Source organism: Myotis yumanensis, unplaced genomic scaffold (genome assembly GCF_028538775.1).
Source record: "Myotis yumanensis isolate MYYU_CA2020_CCGP unplaced genomic scaffold, mMyoYum1.0.hap1 SCAF_22, whole genome shotgun sequence".
NCBI lineage: Eukaryota > Metazoa > Chordata > Mammalia > Chiroptera > Vespertilionidae > Myotis > Myotis yumanensis.
The window spans coordinates 6,126,547-6,146,141 of NW_027223773.1; the positions used below are offsets into that span (position 1 = coordinate 6,126,547).

Consider the following 19,595-nt stretch of genomic DNA (forward strand, 5'->3'; position numbering starts at 1 on the left):
TTGACCTTGTGGATCAACATTCAACAACTGCTTCCAATGCACCCTGGCTTCTGGCCTGCAGGAGCCTGTGGGCTGGTTGTGCTGACAGATTGATGTGGTATCTGATGTGCTTACTAGTATGTCTGCCTGGTACCCTCTCTATCCAGGTATGTGCCTTCTTCCCACCAGGACTCTCCTATCCCCAAAGACCAGAGTCCACCCAGGAGCCACGGTTCCGTGGTTAAGTAACACAGTAGTGAAGAGCATTGATGCTGGAGTCAGACAGACCTGATTTGAAATCCTGGCTTGTCCCTGGAGCAGTTCTGTGACCTTGTGAAATGTATTTACCTTCTCTGTGCCTCAGTTTCTTCATTTGTAAAAGTGGTATAGTAATACTACATACCTCATCAGATTGTTATGGGAATTAAATGTCCTAATACTATTAAAGGTTAGCTTGCCCGGCCAGTATGGTTCAGTTGGTTGAGCGTTGACCTCTGAACCAGGAGGTCACGGTTCAAGTCCTGGTCAGAGCACATGCCCGTGTTGTGGGCTCGATCCCCAGTGGGGGGCGTGCAGGAGGCAGCTGATCCATGATTCTCTCTCATCATTGGTGTTTCTATCTCTCTCTCCCTCTCCCTTCCTCTCTGAAATCAATAAAGGTTGGTTCAATGTTTCAGACATAAGCACTTATTACTCATCAACTATTATTATTTGTGAACAGAGAACAGCAAGCTGTCCCACGAACTGCGTGGGTGGAGTGCTGCAGGGTTAGTTAGGAGAACCCGTGAGGCAAATCAGTGCCTTCTTTCTGATAAGAGAAAAACCTTGCCCGGCCCACATAGACAAACAATCTAATCCTCGTGACCGCTCAGCTTAAAAATGCAAGTGCCAGAGGGCTCCGTGTAAACTCTCCCCCTTCCTTGCATGAAAAATCCATCCAAAAATAGCAGTGGAGGACCTGATTCTTCAATGTTATTCTATTTTTGTGTTTTCTTTTTTAGAAGTAATTTCAAACTTACAGAAGAGTGACAAGAATAGGACGAAGAACTCCCACATTCCCTTGACCTCAATTTTAACATTTTGTCACATTTGTTTTATGACTTTATATATATTCACAGTATTTTTCTCCTAAACTATTTGCACCTTTTTACTTCAAAAATACATGAGCAGATATCTCCTAAGAACAAGGACAGTCTCTTGTATAACAACAGTTCAGTTATAAAATTCAGGAAATTCAGCCTTGATATAATAAATACTATTATCTAATATACGGTCCATATTCAAATGTTGCTGCTTGTCTCAAGAATGCCCTTGAAATGACCCCTCAGTCTCCTTTCATCTGGAACAACTCCTCAGTCTTTCTTATCTTTCAGGACCTTGCCATTTGTAAGCACATAGACAAGTAGTTTTGTACAATGTCACTCAGTTTGGATTTGTCTTTGTTTTCTCATGATTAGATTTGTGTTGTGCATTTTTGGCAAAGATAGCATCCTTCCTGGTGTGTTACCCTACTGAGAAGCTCGTGTTGTCAGCTTGTCTCATTACTGGCGATGTTAACTCTTTTCTGCTGTTTTTTTAAATGTATATTTTTTAATTGATTTTAGAGAGCAAGGGAGAGAGATAGAAACATCAATGATGAGAGAGAATCCTTGATCAGCTGCCTCCCGCACGCCCCCCACTTGGATTGAGCCTGGGCACGTGCCCTTGACCGGAATCGAACCTGGGACCCTCCAGTCCGCAGGCCTACGCTCTATCCACTGAGCCAAACTGGCCAGGGCTTTTCTGCTGTTTTGATCATGGACAAGCACAGCAAGAACCAAGGGAACAAAAAATAACCAACGTGTTGGCGGCCAGTTAACGGGAGGGCTTCTCAGAGTCTAAGTGGTCGGCAAACCCATTAGTCAACAGAGCCAATTATCAACAGTACAACGGTTGAAATTTCTTTTGAGAGCCAAATTTTTTTAACTTAAACTATATAGGTAGGTACATTGTTATTAACTTAATTAGGGTCCTCCTAAGGCTTAGGAAGAGCCACACTCAAGGGGCCAAAGAGCCGCATGTGGCTCCCGAGCCGCAGTTTGCCGACCACGGTCTTAGACGAATGCCACCTGTTTTCTGAAGTCTTTTGTGTCTCTGTTCTCACGTTTCTCTTGGTGTATATCTCCTAAAGATCCATGAGTTTGAAAAAGAGCAAGCAGTCGGGGTGCTGTGGCGAGGTGGGTTTAGAGAAAGAGGGTTGGGAACATTTCCTGACCAGGCCCAGACCGTCCAGGTGGGGGAAGATGGACTGAAGCGCTGAGGGGGCCCCACCTTTGAGTGGACAGGTGTGAGGATGGATGGGGTGGCAGAGTGAGGACTTGCCAAAGCCATGATGAACCTAAAAATTGGAAGGAGGAGCCGGACCCTGACCCTCCCCCTCCCCAACACTTTCCCTACTTCACATCCTATGTGACCAGCACTTGCCAATCTGTTTCATACTTCTGGCCTTTACACGAGCATGATGGTTCAAGTGGGGGAAAAGAGAAGGGACTGGTGTTTAATTGACCCGTTTTTAAAAAAATATATATTTTATTGATTTTTTACAGAGAGGAAAGGAGAGAGATAGAGAGTTAGAAACATCGATGAGAGAGAAACATCGATCAGCTGCCTCCTGCACATCTCCCACTGGGAATGTGCCCACAAACAAGGCACATGTCCTTGACCGGAATCGAACCCGGGACCTTTCAGTCCGCAGGCCGACGCTCCATCCACGGAGCCAAACCGGTTTCGGCTAATTGATCCATTTTTTAAAAAAATAAATTTTTATTGATTTCTGAGAGGAAGGGAGAGGGAGAGAGAGATAGAAACATCAATGATGAGAATCATGGATTGGCTGCCTCCTGCATGCCCCACACTGGGGATGGAGCCCTGCAACCTGGGCATGTGCCATAACCAGGAATTGAACCGTGACCTCCTAGTTCATAGGTCAGTGCTCAACCGCTGAGTCACACCGGCTGGGCTGCTGTGACCCATTTAATCTCATGACAAATAGATGAGGATCGGTCAGCTGAGTAACGAGGAAGTAGAAGTCAGCAGGAAGGGCAATCAGCAAAAACTAAGGGAGTCAGTGTCGGCATCCGGAAGTTTCTTTCCAGAGAAACTTCCTCACCTTTTCCATGTCAAATCAGGACTTGTCACGTGGAGGGGGGCTGTCCTTTCAAACAGACAGGTCTCTCTTGAAGGACACGAATAATAACAGTAACACAAATAGACGAGAAAGGAAATGCTGCTATTTTAATTGCCCAGATATATCCCAAAGGATTATCAAGGGTTGGTTGAATGATGGGGATAGTGTTCTATAATGAATGAGCCATTCAAAAAAAAAAAAAAAAAAAAAGGACAGTGACACAGAATGTGAGTTACCTTTGTGAATTCATCTTTTGATTGCTTAATAATAAAATATATTGCTGTGTTTCTGGAGAAGAATTAGAGAGCGTTCCCAGGGTAAAGGGATGGCTTTCCAGTCCTCGAGGACTGAGTCTTGATCATTCAAGATACGTTACGTTTTCAAATGAAAGATGATACTAAAGACATTATATTGACTGAGGGTGAGAAAAGGCGTGACTGAGAAACCTGGCAAATAGGTAGTAAGAGGGTTTTCAGGAAATGGCAATGATAAGCCAGGAGCCAGGTAAGATGCTTTTGGGTGCATGAAAAGCTTACCCAAAACGGCCAGCTACCTCGTTTTTTCTTATTAGTTAGTCTGACCTCCAAGAATCAACGGAGCTGTAATGTTCAGATCCAGCCACCAGGTGGCATGTATTCCCTTGGGTCCGTGTGGCCCACGGCTAGCGGGCCGGTTGGACTGGCCTGGGTGCCAAAGGTGGGACATCAGTAATCCTAGCCTAGGTGTTCTTTCCTCTGCCAGTCCTGACCTAGTCCTGTGCCCATGGGTCCTCCTCCTTCGGCTGCAGTGCCTGCCAGAGGGGTGAACACTTCATTAGAAACTGTTCCCACTCCTCGAAATGTATTTCCTCCCCTTAATAATGTCTCTACACAGACTTTATAGAATTCTAACAAGCGTTTGACTACCATGTGGTGTTCCACTTTTAATTCAGCGTTATGTCACATGTGTGACTTAATGTCGTCTACACCTGTATTTTAGAAAGGAAAACATTTCAATGTTTCTCATGTTTCCATCACCTAGAAATAGCATTGATATGAACGTGAGAGCGTTAGGCCCCACAGTAGAAGGAAAGGGTCAAAGAAGGATTTTACAGCTCTTGGTCTATATTTCCACACGGACAGGTCCATCCGAACTCCAGCAGAATCCGCAGTCAGGTCCCCCTCCCCAGTGACCAGAATGCCGGGGCCTCCCGTCCGTGCCCTCAGGGGGAGAGCTGCCATCCTTTCTCATAGAGGGGCTCTCGGGCGACTATGTCATTATTAGCAGAAGGCTGTCTCCTAGGCGTGGAATTTGGACAACAGAAGCATCACTGCTCTGGGAGGCCTTCTCTATTCCCCCTAAAGCAGTGGTTCTCAACCTTGTGACCCTTTAAATACTGTTCCTCATGTTGTGACCCAACCATAAATTATTTCCGTGGCTACTTCATCACTGTCATGTTGCTACTGTTGTGAATCGTAATGTAAACATCTGATCTGCAGGATGGTCTTAGGCGACCCCTGTGAAAGAGTCGTTCGACCGCCAAAGGGGTCGCGACCCACAGGTTGAGAACCACTGCCCTAAAGCCTGGTAAACCACCCCTTCGCCGCATGGGGGGTATTTCTCCAGAGACAGGACTGTTTGTCCACGGACCCCAGAAGCAGGATCTTAGGCAGCATGTAAGTGCCACTGGCCTCCCTCCTCTCCCTGAACCCATTTTTCCTTTCCACACATCTCCTCTCGGACGGGGTCCTTCGTAGCTGGCTCCAGTTATCACCGACTGAAGTCACAATCGAGGGCTGTTTCTCTGGGCCTGGTCGGTGATGCAAGGCCAGCTTTCCCGAATGTGCAGGGCGGATTACTGTCTCAGCTGATTTATGGAACCGGGAGTTCGGGAAGGGTTTCAGCTTCTCTGAATTTTTTCCAAGTTGACTAATCTGCTCTTTGTGTTGGGAAATCAACATGAACCCTTTTCCCAGCAGCCTCGACGGCTCTCCTCTCCGCAGCTAGGAGAGGGGGTGAGCCGGGCTCATGAAACATTCTGGAGTCCACACCAACCCCACCACACCCGGTATTCCCCTCCGACTTTTCACCCAGAGGGAGCAGGCAGCTTCGCCAGGGACATTTCTCTTGACCACTGCTTCCTTTGGGAGTCTTAAAAAAAATTAAAAAAATAAATATAAATATATATTTATTTCAGAGAGGAAGGGAGAGGGAGAGAGAGAGAGATAGAAACATCAATGATGAGAGAGAATCATTGATCAGCTGCCTCCTGCACGTCCCCTACTCGGGATCGAGCCCACAACCTGGGCATGTGCCCTTGACTGGAATCGAACCTGGGACCCTTCAGTCCACAGGCTGACGCTCTATCCACTGAGCCAAACCGGCTAAGGCAGAGTCTTTAAAAATATACCAGCATTGCCGTAGCTGGTTTGGCTCTGTGGATAGAGCGTCGGCCTGTGGACTGAATGGTCCTGGGTTCGGTTCCGGTCAAGGGCACATGCCGGGGTTGTGGGCTCGATCCCCAGTGTGGGGCATGCAGGAGGCAGCCAATCAATGATTCTCCCTATCTTCCCCTCTCTGAAATCAATAAAAATATTAAAAAAAAATATACCAGTATATACAGTATATTTTTATTGATTTCAGAGAGGAAAGAAAGGGAGAGAGAGATAGAAACATCAATGATGAGAGAGAATCAATCATTGATCGGCTGCCTCCTGCACGCCCCCCACTGAGGATTGAGCCTGCAACCCGGGCAGGGAATCAAACCGTGACCTCCTGGTTCATAGGTCTATGCTCAACCACTGAGCCATGCCGGCCGGGCCCTTGTGACTCGTTAGGTCTGATCGCTCTGACCTTGCTCAGGGCTCCTGATGAATGTCCCCTAGCACGGCCCCATGTTGCAGGGCTGAGTGTATGGGTGAATGTTTCCCCTGAGAAAAACGTCAGAAAAACCACATGGTGGGGATCCCCAGTCAGTCCCACCACAAACCCTGCCCAGGCACCAGAGAGCGAGCCTGCCCTGGACATTGGAGCAGAAGGTCTTTGAGGTGGAAATCCCCAGGGGATGGAGACATACAGCCCAGAGCGAATGGATGCCTTCAGCGTCCTTGGCAGGTTGGCCCGTGGATGAGGACCAGATACAATGAGTCACCTCGGGAAACAGAATACCTGGGTGGAGCTGGGAGGTCGTGTCCACTGTGCACACTAGTCCTAGAGTTCACTTACTAGTATTGATCCGAAATGATGGAGCGAAGCCATTTGCCTCTCATCTGGGAAATCCACATGGAAACCCCATGTATCCAAGGATGAGGTGAGAGATGGAGGGGCGCTGACCCAAAGGGGAGAGTGCTGACTGGTCTCCGTGTGGCTGTCACATTTCAGCCCCCAAGCCCCCAGGCGGGTCAGAGTGACAGAGTAGAAAGAGTGGGGGTTTGGAATCAAGCAGCCCTGGGCTCGAAGGCCAGTCCTTCATACCTGGCACCAGATCACTGTCCCTTTTTTGAGTGGTTGGGTTTTTTCTCTGTAAAATGGACATCTAATTACCACTTGATGGAATTGTAAGAATTTAATAAAACAATATCAAAGTGCCCAGTAAGTCCCCTTATTGTTTGAGCACCTAATGAGGTCATTTTGGTTCTTCTTCTTCTTCTTTTTTTTTTAGGAGGAAAGACATTTGATAAGCCTTGAGGTTTCATCTTTGCTTCTGGCTATTAGAGTCTTGTTGTTGGCTGAATTCAGTTTCCTGCAGGTCCAGAAATGAAAGCTGTCTTCTTGCCGGCTGTTGGCTGGGGCTGCACTCGGGTCCTCCCACGTGGTCCCCAGATCTCAGCAACAGACAACCTGCCTTGTGTCAGACCCCCTTCCTCCTTTGGTGTCCATCCTGTAGGAGACTCATGCGATGAGCCTGGGCCCACCTGTGGTTGCCCCCAGAGGACCTCAGCATGCGGTTCTGCTACTGCTGCTGGAAGCATCCGGGTTGCAGTCGTTTGCAGTGATAACACCTGCACCCGGAGGCCTGCCAGCCTTCGCCACAGCCCCTCAGTCCCTCTGTTGTGCAGGGTACCTGTGCTCCGAGGTCCAGGGAGGGAGCGGCTGGGTGATCTCGTTCCACAACCTTGACAACGGCGTGGGTCCTGGTACAGGACATCCTCTCTTAGCCTTGGGCCATTCTGATCAATAGGAACCAGGCTCTGACTTCTTTCCCTTGTCCAGCGCTGTGCCCGGTGGCCACTCCCTCACCGAGCCCTGTTCGCTCGCTTGCTCTTTCCTGAAAAGCATCCTTTCCTTCATTCCCACCTCTTTCCAGCTGCTGGTTCGAGAACTGAGTCGCTCATTTGGACCAAAGTCTCTCTCTCATGTTTCCCCGTGAGTGCTCACTTCACAAAGGGTAAAGTGCCTGACCCCCATGGCAACCCTGTGAGGTAAGGAAGGCAGGCATTCGTACCCCTGTTTAAAGACAAAAGCAGCTAAGGAGGCATCTGCGTGGGCTTGGAGAAAGCATGACACCGTGAAGGAATGGCAATCGAAGACCGAGGTAAGACAAGGGAGCCACCTTGCCTGGGGAATGAAGGCCTAACACAGACCGTCCGGGCCCTGGGCCTTTGTGTTAGGGGAGACTTGGCCCCCCAGGACATTCAGACTTTCCCAGGGGGTTTGCTCTGTGTAATCAACACCAAGAGCAGGTGGTCCTGAGTGAGGCGTGGGGCGGCCCGGATGCTGTGAAAATGACAGAGCCCGACCGGCGTGGCTCAGGGGTTGAGCATCAACCTAGGAACCGGGAGGTCAAGGTTCGGTTCCCGGTCAGGGCACATACCTGGGTTGCAGGCTCCATCCCCAGTGAGGGGCGTGTAGGAGGCAGCCGACCAATGATTCTCTCTCATCATTAGTATTTCTATCTCTCTCTCCTTCTCCTTCCTTTCCTTTCTGAAGTCAATAAAAATATAGGTATTTCAAAAAATAATGGTAGATACTCTTGTTAAATGCTTACTATGGGCCAGGTTGTGAACTAAATGTTTTACATATACTGTCTCCCTTAATTCTCACAGTAACCCGAGAGCTAAATATTGGTTTCCTCATTTTACAGATGGGGAAACTGAGGCTCCCAGAGATTTAAGTAAATTGTCTAATGCCACGCAGGTGTGAAGTGGCAGGGATGGCCCTGGCCGGTTTGGCTCAGTGGATAGAGCATCAGCCTGCAGACTGAAGGGTCCCGGGTTCGATTCCAACCAAGAGCACATGTCCAGGTTTCGGACTCCATCCCCAGTGGGGGGCGTGCAGGAGGCAGCCGATCCATGATTCTCTCTCATCATGGATGTTTCTCTCTCTCTCTCCCTCTCCCTTCCCCTCTGAGATCAATAAAAAGAAAAAAATATATATATTTTAAAAAAGTGGCAGGGATGGCTTCCTGTGTGGTTCTGTGCGACATGGACTCCATGTTTTAGCCACTCTGCTTTAATTCCTTTCTGGGACTGACATTCTTAGACATCAACCAGGCTTATTTCAGGGGAAGGGGTAGTGGACTCAGGCTGTCTCTAGTCAAAGGGGCTAGTTTCTCCCCACTTATATCTGAGAAACACTTAGTAACAGAGACTCAGAAGCTCTTCGACCTCTGGACAAATCAATCCATCGCTGCCCTGTAGTTCTTGGTTCCCAAGAATGAACCCACTTGGGGAGGTTCTCTGCTACCTTATTGAAAATCCCTCCTATTTATTATTACCCTATACTTTTTTTTAAAAAAAAGAACTTATTCTCAGACTGACTTCAGATTCCTGACTTAAGCTGCTAGCATTCTCTGGAAGAAGCCACTGACATTATCACAGCCCACCAAGATCTGCAGACATCTCTTGGCATCCTTAGATTCAACCAGTAGTGGTTCGCTGGTCCAGCTTACCACCTGGCTTCGTGTGCAGTTCGATTCTGCACATCTCACCAGCATGCTGCTCTCACAGGCTGTCTTCTCCGAATCCACGCATATGTCCCCAAAGATGACAGTGTCAACTTGCCTGCTGCTTCTGAGTGTGGCTGGGAGGCGCCGCCTCTCCCTCAACCGGGCCACCCGGGGGCAGCCAGGCTCCTTCTGGTTCAACAGGTTCTGTCAGTTACTCTCAGCTCCATGATGGATGCATGGGTGTCCTTGCCAGGGTTGCTCAGACCACAAGACGTACCTGGGCCCCACATCACCCTGTTATGGTGCATAACCCTCTTCATGGTCACCGAGGACTTTGGGCAGACTGGAATTTGAGGGGGAAACCTACTGGTTAGTGGACACCTGTGTCCAAAATAGGAACCAGAGCTGACCACACCTCTCCCAGTCCTCATGTCATTCTAGACTAGACGCTGAAACCCACCCGGGCGTTTGAACGCATCAGCCTGTCCGAACGGCACACGTCGGCTGTGCAGCCTTCAGCACGCTAACGAAGGGGACAGACTTCAGCTGGGGAACCCGCAGGGTTGTAGCTGCTGCTGTTACTGCCACCAGGGTCGCTGCTCAGGTGTTTCTCCAAGTTGCCGTTCACTATGGTTGGGAGCAGAAGAGGAGAGGGGAGACTAGCGCAGCAAGGAGACCTGCCACTACTTTTCACTCTCAGTGACCTTCTTCGTTACTCCTCTCTCCAAGTCACGTTTCTTCATCAGTAAACCGAGACTATTCAGAGCATCCATTTCTTAAGGTTGTTGTGAAGATTGTGTTGCTGTGGTTAATCCTCCCCAGAGGATAGTTTTTGTTTTTAGAGAGAATGGAAGGGAAGGGGAGAGACGGAGAGAGAAACACTGATGTGAGAGAGACATCGAATGGCTGCCTCCTGTACGTGCCCCACCCGGGGCCGGGGATCGAGCCTGCCACTGAGGTACGTGCCCTTGACCGGAATCGAACCCACGACCCTTCAGTCCACAGGCCAACACTCTAACCACTGAACTAAACCGGCTAGGGCTGTTGTGAGGATTTAATAAGATATGATATGTTGTTTCAGGGTCTGGCATGGAACTGAGAATCAAAGGTAGTTCCTATTATGACTATTCAGGAAGCTTTTCTAATCAATTCATAAAAGCTCTGAGGAATGGAGCCTCAGTGGCTCATGATTCGTCTCGTTTGTAGAAGAGCTGCCTCTACAGATCTCAGAGTGGATGTGCCCCTCGCACCCCCACCCACAGATCACGCAGGCAGAACCTACAAATCACACCCCAGAAACCACCTTCGTTGATGCCAGCTCTCAGCAGGGGAGTTGAGCTAGAAGCTTCCTCCCAGCTGAGCCAGAGTATGACACTGCGTACCTGGAGGCCCAGCCCTTTAAGATGAGATGAAATTTCTCTGGGACAGGACTGTCCAGTTCAAGCCGGGCTGCCTGGAGTTAAAATGGGCTCGTTTGACCCAGCGAGGTGTCAGAACAACCCGTCTCTCTCAGGTGCGCGCGTGGTGTTACGTTTCGCTGGTTTTCTGCCCTCCTTGTCTATGACAGCTTGCCTGGCAACCTGAGCCTGCCCCGCCCACTGTCTGGCCCTTTGCCACCTACCTTATGATCACTATCTCAATAGCAACTCCTGTCTGAACTACACCCTCGCCCATGCGCACCCAGTTTAATCACACCTGACCAGCCAACCCTGCACGGGGTCTCCTGCAGAACCTCCTGCCCAGACAGCTCCTGCCTGCTGCCCGATGCCCCTTGGGGACCTCCAGGAGTGGGGGCCCTGTTGACTAAGCAGTTCTCTGCTGCTGCCCGTGAGAAGCTACAAGCATTTTTGACATGAAGCTTATCTGACCGCCTCATCTGAAGTATCAGAGCCGCCTTCCATCAGCCCACAGGGGATTTCGGTCTAAGATAAGAATGGAGAATACATCATGGGTTGAGGTTAAGACCAAGGTGAGATGGAGCTGGGTTTGATACAGCATGTGGGAGGCAAAGCTTTATTTGTCTCCCACAGGCCTGTCTTAGGGAAGCCTTTCTGCTCACAAGTCCTTCCTCTGTTTTGACTTTTGATTTCATACGCTCCCTTCTCTTTGGGTTTGGCTTGAGTGAATGTAAAAACACACTGGCTGGTGACAACATGCAGAACAGTCCCTGTTCCTTTAGGCCAAGCATGTCAAACTCAAAGTCTGACACTGGCCAAATAAATAAGGTTTAAGTGTCTGTGGGCTGCAAAGAAACAAAAGCTTCAGTTTTCATAGAAACGTAGGTTTATTTCAATAGAGACATAATAGGTTTATTTCAATAGAGAATACAAAGGGCAGAAATAAATGAGTCATCATTACCATAAAAAAATAGAACATCTTAATAAAAGTTCATATTTTTTTCTTGAACATTAACTTACCAGACACTGAATAACTGCACAAATGAATAAGCTTAATGCAAATAAACCTATTTTTCTTGTTCTCCGAAAGCAAAATATTTCCTGTTATGCGCACCAAACAGGTCAGTCCAAGACTAATGACGTGGCCATCGGCTACTGAAATATTGGCAGCCAATCAATGATTTTCTCTCTCATCATTGATGTTTCTCTGTCTTTCTCCCTCACCCTTCCTCTCTGAAATCAATAATATATATATATATATATATATATAATTTTTTTTTTTTTAAGCAAAAGGGATAGGAAAACGATGGTGTGGCTGTCTCAGGAGGGGAATGTGGTAGCTGTGAAGACTGGAGGATAGTTAAGGGCTTGGAGGCAATGTTAAGGAGGAACTTCAAGCAAGGGTATCTAGATCAGATATGTGAGAGACAGTGGTAGCTTGAACAAGGTAGTTGTGGTGATAGAAGGCAAAGGAGTTTGAAAAAAATATTTAAGACAGAAAGGACAGAGCTTGACTAGATGCTGGAGATGAAGGAGAAACAAAGTCAAGCACGATTCCTAGATTTCTGGCTTGAGAAAATGAATGAACCCTTGTGCCAGTCACTGAGACAGGAAATGCTGGAAGAGGGACCAGGACTGGGAGAAGGGCTATGTATTTGGTTTTAGAGACGTTGAGTCTGCAATACTTTGAGACAGCCAAGAGACCTGTCAAGCAGGCAGTTGGATATGCCGGGACATGGATGTCTAGCTGTTCAACGGGACTTTCTGTGATGATGGAAATAGTCTATATCTACATTGTCTAATCTTTTAGCCTCTACCCACGTGCGGCCAGTTACATGTCAACGGATCGAAATGAAATGCTTAGTTTCTCGGTTGCACGAGGCACGTTTCAAACGCTCAGTAGTTATATGTGGCTGGAGGCTGTGCACGGGGTGGTGCAGTTCCAGAGCCCAGCGAGGCCGTCTGGGTTGGAAACGTAAAAACTTGACCCCTGTGTAGATGACATTTAAGACTGGATAAGGCTGTCTGGGAAGATGGGGGATTGAGCCTTGAGGACTTTGCACACGTACAGGCTGGCGAGGAAGAGTGTCCTTCCACAGACACAGAGGTAGAACCATGACAGCGTCATCCCAAATGTCAAGGGAAAAGAGTATCTTGGGAAGGAGGAAATGAGCAACAGCGAAGCGCTAGAGGAGGTCAAAGAAGACAAGGGTTGAACGAACATGGTGACTGCATCAGTGAAAGAAAGGTCACTGGTGACTTCAGCAAGGGCTGTTTCACACGGGTGGGGGGTGGGGGCGTGCAAGGCGGGGAAGGGATGGAGCCGAAAGGATGAGTAAGAGGGAGGTGAGGTAATGGGGAGAGGACTGACAGGAAGATAAGAACTCATTAGCTCCTGGTTTCAATAAAGCAGGGAATGGCTTAAACCAAATCAAGGTGCCATCAAGAGCCCAGACAGATGTCTTCAAACACTGGGTTTCTCCCATGTTGGGTCTTTTGTCATGAATATGGGGAGGTACACATATCTACTGCTCCTCCTTCCTACCCTAACTCTCTTGGAGAGCGAGTGTGAGCGAGACCAAGAGGGGGCTTGGAGGCATGGTGTGTGTCCTAACGGAAATAGAAAGACATGGAAAGCATTTCTTTTTTATTTTCTAAAAAACATTTTACTACCTAGAATTTAGAGCAAACACAAGAAGACAGGAAAGTATAATAAACCACCAGGCACTACTCATCGTCTGGCCCCGAAATGCTTCAGCCTTTCAATCCTGCCCCATCCATATGCCCATCCACTGGGACTGGAGTCCTAAGCACAGGCTTGATTCTGTTTCTGCTAAGATCATGCTTGCTGCTGGGTAGAGCACGGGCCAGCAAACTTTGTCTTTAAAGGGCCAGACACTAAGTCTTTTAGGCTTTGCAGGCCGTACAGTCCTCTCTGCTCCAGCCACTCCACTCTGCTGCTATGGTGTGAAAGCAGCCGCAGCCAATAGGTACACAGTAAGACCATGTTCCAGTAAGACTGGGCACAGACCAGAAGCAAGCAATGAATGCATACATAAGTGGAACAACAGCTGTGTTCTCTCGAGAGTCTAGAACAGTGCCTGGCAAAACACGGACACACAAGTGTATTAGTAAAGAAGTCAGTGGGTTGGAGGTGGGGGGAATGAACTGCAGGAGTGAAGGCCCCCATCCTCTCCTTTATTGGCTAAGGAAGGTGGGAGTTGACTTCCTGAAAGGGGAGAGGTACACCTGTGGGACATGGGGGGAAAGTTGGGAACTCAAACACCTGAACTCAAGCCAAACATCTGTGCCTGGGGGGCGAGGCGAGGTCCAAAGAGAAGAGGGCTCCCCGCCCAGCTGGTGGTAATTTGGCTTCTCTTTCTTGGGGTTGATTACAGAATTATAGAGGAGGCTTGAGACAGACGAAGCAGGTGGAGCTTGGGAGAGCCTTTGTGAATGGCACAGAATGTAAGGAATGAGACCAAAGCTTAGGGTTTTTTTTGTTGTTTGTTTCCTGCTTCTATGACTTAAAGAGAGAGAGAGAGAGAGAGAGAGAGAGAGAGAGAGAGAGAGAGAGAGAGAGAGAACAAAACCCTCAACATAAACATACCTGCTATTTGGCAGCAGGGAATTCTCAATTGGCTGGAAGTGAGTTTCGGGACAGAGTGCCAGCTGCTGTCCCTTCTTCCCTCTCCTCGGGCAGGTCACCTGTGAGACAAGCAGTAAAAAAAATAGAATGAAAAAAAAATTGAATGGGGCCACCTTATCCCAATTCCCCTCTCCTTGCTTCTATTTCTATCGGAATTGTTTTGTTCATAAGCCAGGGCTGCCAACGCTCATAGTGGATATGATTTACTATTGTGTGCGACTATTTCAGGGTTCAGGCAATAAAGAGAGACGGTTTTCATTGTTGAGAACTAGAGGCATCGTGAACGATATCTAGGATTCTTTTTCTGGATGAATGTGGATGATAACTTAGGTTGCTGAGATCTCCCTGTATGCACAAAAATAATGAAAACTAGTGGAATATGAAGTTGTTTTTTTGGTGCTAAACAGTCCCTTTATGAGCTGCAGGTTGCCAAAAAATAAAAAATAAAAAAATAAAGGGGGGGTTTTTGCTTCCCACAAATGTGCCAAGTTTCAGGATGAGAGATTCTTTTATTTTTATTAAGATTCTCCAATTTAACAAGATCTCCTCTTCCCAGCCACTTGCTTCCCTCCTTATAACTCTACTTGGTAATTTATGTCATTATTCATACACTTAGCTATTGGTTTTATTGTCCACCCAAGTTTTTGTTTGGCTCATGAATGAATCTCTAGCACGCAGAATACCCAACAGAGGGTAGGTATTTGATGAATATTTATGGGACTAATGAAGGGATCGATTTCCTTTACTTAACCCAGGACAATTCTCTAAAAATAACAAGACTTTAGAGTTTTGGAGAACTTTGCATTCTAAATGAATTAGCCGTAGCTGAGTATTTCCAGATACGGAGCTGGATGGTGCAGCCTGGAGTTGGATGGAGATTCTGGCTTGGGGTCTGTTAAGACTCGGAAAGATTGGTCCACCCTTGAAGCTAGATAAATCCAGGGGATTCCCTCCACCTTCTAGACTCTGAGGGAAGTGACCGTGAGCGAGCCTGCAGAGGGTTAGCAGAAGGAAAGCTGCTCGGGGGTTCGGGTTCCTGGAGGCGGTGCCAGAACCAGCTCTGCTACTTCTCCGGGCTGAGCCACTGCGGTTCCCGGGCCCCGCTCCCCGCGGAAGAGGATGGTACAACCCCAAGGCATTCCCGAGCAGCAGAAAAGCTCCTTGGAATGCTGCTTTGCACATTTTTAACCTTTATTTATTCATTTTTATTGTGGTTAAGTATACACATTCCATTCGAGTCATTTTCTTAAGCGTACTTTTTGCAAATGACACAAAGTCGCACGGGAGTTTGAATTTGGGCCGCGGCCAGTGAGATGAAAGGCGGAGAGCTCCTTCCCCCCCTCCTAACCCCCTACCCCCGGCCCCCAGGACCTCCCGGCACGTGCTGCCGGCCGAGCCTCCGCCGCCAATCTCCATCTTGCTGGACGGGGCGGTCCTCGCGGCCTCCGGGAAGCGCGGCCGTCCAGGGGGCCGACAGGTCCTCCCGCGAGGGGCCCAGGCGCCGAGGCTGGGCCGGGGGATCCCCAAGGCCAAGGGTCCCCCCTGCACTGTTGGGAGGTGCCGGCCCGCTGCTCCTCGGGGGTCTTTCTTACCTGCCCCTTTTCCCGGGGCGCCGCCCCCCAAGCCCCGGCATCCCGGCGCGCTCTGGGGGCTCCGCCGCGCGCCCCCGACGCACGTCCCGCGCCGCAAAGAAAGGAAAGGGCGCCTCCCCCCGAGCGCGCGCGCGCCCGCCGCCCTCCGCGCCCCGCGCATGCGCACGCGCGCGCTCCCGGCCCCGCGCTCCCTTCCCCTCCCCCCACACCCGCGTGCGCGCCGGGGGCGGGGCCGGCGCGGGGGCGGGGCCGGCGCGGGCTCGGCGGGGGCCAGGCCCGGCTGAGTTGGGTTCGGAGCGGAGGAGGCAGCCCCGCGGCCGCGAGCGCGGAGGAGACAAAGCCGCGTCCGGAGCCCCGCGGGGTTGGGGTTGGGCCCGGGCTCCGAGGCGCGCCGGCCGCGGGAGGGCTGTGCGGACCCCGCGCCGTCCCGCCACCACCGCCGCCGCCGCCGCCGCCTCGCAACAGGTCCGCCGCCTCCGGGGCGGCCTCGCTCCGTGCTCCCCTCCCCCGCCCCGCGACCCCCGGGCGCCTCCGCTGGGCTCTGGGCCGCCGTCGGCCACCCGCTTCGATGCGGTTCGGGTCCAACATGATGCCGGTAAGCGGGCAGGCGGGCTGGGGCCGGGGCGCCAGGCCCGGAAGTGTGCGCGGTGGTGAGTGGGGGGTCCGGTCCGCGCCCTCAGTAGGGTCCCGAGCCGATCCCGGGGCCTGAGCCCGCGTGGCGGGGCCGGGGTGTTGCGAACCCGGGGGGAGCGTCCGCGGCGGCTCCAGGCTCCGGGTTCCCACGATCCCAGGCCCCGCGATCCCCGGCCCGCGCGCGGGAGCCTGTGGCCGGGAGGAGGGTCCCGAGCAGCCGCTCAAACTTTTCTTTTTCTCTCCGGCTGCGTCCTGACGTTGTGCAGTTCTCGAAGGTCGAGAACAGGGAAACCGGGCATCTTCCTGCTTTGTCTTAAAAAAAAAAAAAAATAATAACTTTTCGCTGGAGTGCAATATGCATCCCGAAAAGAGTGCGTCGGCTGGCTTGCCTGGGAACTGAATTTCCATCTTGGTATCGGCAGTAGCAGCCCCGCCTGGCTCAGTCTGTTTCTGGAAAACGGGTTGAAGTCAATGCAAAAAGTTTTTTGATCGCAGGAAAATGCCTGTGCCCGCTCGCGCTCCGCGAGGATCGGTGCGTCCCAGGCCGCAGGTGTGCGGCAGGTTCGAAGGCATCTTTTGAAAAATGCCTGCTTCCTGCAAAGGTCGCGCAGCCTGGAAGGTGCGACCTGGAAGGTGGCAGTGGCTTCTGCAGGTTGCACAGCAGGTAGCTGTGTGTTTCCCCGTGGAAGTTGTCCGTGCACCGCTCCCACCCAGGCGGGACCTCCGTCTTGCAGTCCTGCTATGTTTTCTCAAATGCCTTCATTTGTGCAGAGAAACAGCTTTGAGGCAGGCCGTGGGTCGGAGTGACGACACATTCTGTTTATGTGCAGCCACAGATGCAGAGTATAATTATTAATTATTCTGTCCCCGGCTCCCCCTCTGCTTGTGTCATGGGAGGGTGTCCTAACCTTTCCTGTTGGGGACAAACTGAATTTATTACAACTGATCATTGAGTTTCGATAGTCCCCAATATTTTGTCCTGCCAGGAGTCCAGGAATTTGAAAGTTGTTAATAGCAATGTGCGTCCTATTTTATTTATTTATTTATTTTTGAATTTTTGTGAGTTTATTTGAGCCACACTGTCGACATATGCCGGGAAGCAGAACCTCAACGAATTGAGATAATGCTCCGGAGAATGGAGGGGTTACATTTGTATTTATACATTTGCAATTATAGGAGGGACATAGGTGGGTTACATGAATGTGCGTCCTATTTTAGTGTATTACCGGAGTATAAAGTCAGTTTGTGATGCGAATGCCCAATCAATACAAGACCATGAATAAGGGGGGAGGGTTTTTGCGGTTAAAGTTTTTATTCCTGGGATTTACATTTCTTTGTCTCGAAATAGCTCTGCCTGGCTGGCTGGCTGTGAGTTTTTCCTAAAAATAGGACCAAGACAAGTGTTGGTTGTTGCTGTGTGATTTTCCTCCTTGAAGATCGGTTTTATGTCCAGGTATCCTTTGGGCTTTCTTAACACTTTTGTTTCCTCCTCCCAACTGCGTACCAGGTCGTCAGGATTTGTAAAAGGTTATGTAGCTCTTGGAACTATATTTAATTGAGCAGGATGGTTCTTCTAGTCGCCTTTCTAATGTCAGAGGAGCGTTTTAGCAGAGGGACTGCAGTGTGGTGTGGTGGCTCGTGTATCACCTTTGAAGCCAGACTACCCCTTAGTATTGGCTCAGCTACTACCTCCGTGGCCATAGGCTTTTTTTCCTTTTTTAATCCATCGTCCCTCAGTTTCATCATCTGTAAAATGGGGATAATTATAGTACTGCGCCCTTAGGGTGGTTGTGAGGATTAGAATTACTGTTTATGAGGCAATTAGTTCAGTGCCTTGCTTTGAATAGATGCTAGGTAAGAGCTTCTCCTGCATTTACAATATTGGTTCAACCGAGATTCTTTTTTTTTTTTTAAAGATTTATTTTTATTGTTGAAATTATTACAGATATGCCCCCTTTCCTCCCCCATTGACCCCTTCTAGCCCACACCTGCCCCCCTTAAACTGAGTCTTATCCTTGCAATACATAAACATATGAAACAGATTTTCATTTAGTAGCCTCATGTTATATGTGTCTTTAGCCTGTAATATTTTGGGTACTTGCAAATAAGACTTTTCTTAAATATGTTTCTCATCTCTAAGCTTTTTTAAAAAATTAAATATATTTTTATTGATTTCAAAGAGGAAGGGAAAGGGAGAGATAGAAATGATGAGCCCTGCTGGTGTGGCTCAGTGGTTGAGCGTCAACCTATGAACCAGGAGGTCACGGTTTGATTCCCAGTCAGAGCACATGCCTGGGTTGCTGGCTTGATCCCCGGTAGGAGGCGTGTAGAAGGCAGGCAATCGATGATTCTCTCTCATCATTGATGTTTCTGTTTCTCCCTCTCTCTTCCTCTCTGAAAACAATAAAAATATATTTTGAAAAAAGCTTTCAAGTTCTAGCTTTGCAATAATTGTATTTGTATGTCTATACCATATGCTGAAAGAATTCCTTGTTGTGGTTGAGTAGTAATATAGCAAGTTAGCTTAGGTTTCATTCTAGAATCAAGTTTAAGGTAGGTTCTGTATAGAATTGTAATTCCTGAAGGCTGCTAAATAAATCACATGTTTAAAAATAATGTGCAAAGTATCTCACATTTCATGTGCTGTAGTGAAATTTGTTGCCTTGGGACTTCTGCTGTATTAATTAAAAGCTGAAAAGCATTTAAATTTTTCTGTAGCTTTACCTGTTTCAGAAAAAAACAAAAACAAAATTAGACTGCACAAGTGTACAGCTGCTTATATTTAAAAATAATAATTTAGAATAAGCTGGAAGGGATATGGAGTGTCTTTATAAAAAATATATATATTTTATTGATTTTTTTTACAGAGAGGAAGAGAGAGAGATAGAGAGCCAGAAACATCAATGAGAGAGAAACATCGATCAGCTACCTCCTGCACACCCCCTACTGGGGATGCGCCCGCAACCAAAGTACATGGCCGTGACCGGAATCGAACCTGGGACCCCCTTAGTCCGCAGGCCGACGCTCCATCCACTGAGCCAAACAGGTTACGGCTGGAGTGTCTTTTATTCAGACGCTGCTTCTAGGAGGAACTGCTTTTCTCCCTCTTCATGTCCCCTGTCCCCCAACAGCAGACAGTAAAAACAATAAAACGAAACCTCTCCTTTCTGGAGCTTTTAAGGAATACTGTAGACCTTTATCTCCGGGTTTCTACCATAGTGGGTGACACCCCTAAACGTCTTTCTGAAGTTCATCGGACACTGAGCCCTTCAGCTCAAATAGGGTGACTGAGAACCGATACACGTGGGTATGA

The 19,595-nt window shown here is 49.0% G+C and overlaps 1 protein-coding gene across 3 annotated transcripts in view; it reads left to right on the top strand.

The window, feature by feature from the left end:
• Positions 1 to 19,595, top strand: part of TP53BP2 (tumor protein p53 binding protein 2) — a 105,210-nt gene that overhangs the window by 46,779 nt on the left and 38,836 nt on the right. Inside the window, exon 1 of one of the 3 annotated variants that reach the window (XM_070401196.1) lies at positions 15,940 to 16,244. The exons of the other annotated variants lie outside the window; for them this stretch is intronic. Within the exon in view, the coding sequence (XP_070257297.1) occupies positions 16,218 to 16,244 (27 nt within the window). The 5' untranslated portion in view covers positions 15,940 to 16,217. Of the gene's footprint in view, positions 1 to 15,939; positions 16,245 to 19,595 lie in introns of those variants that run through there. 3 annotated transcript variants of the gene reach the window in all.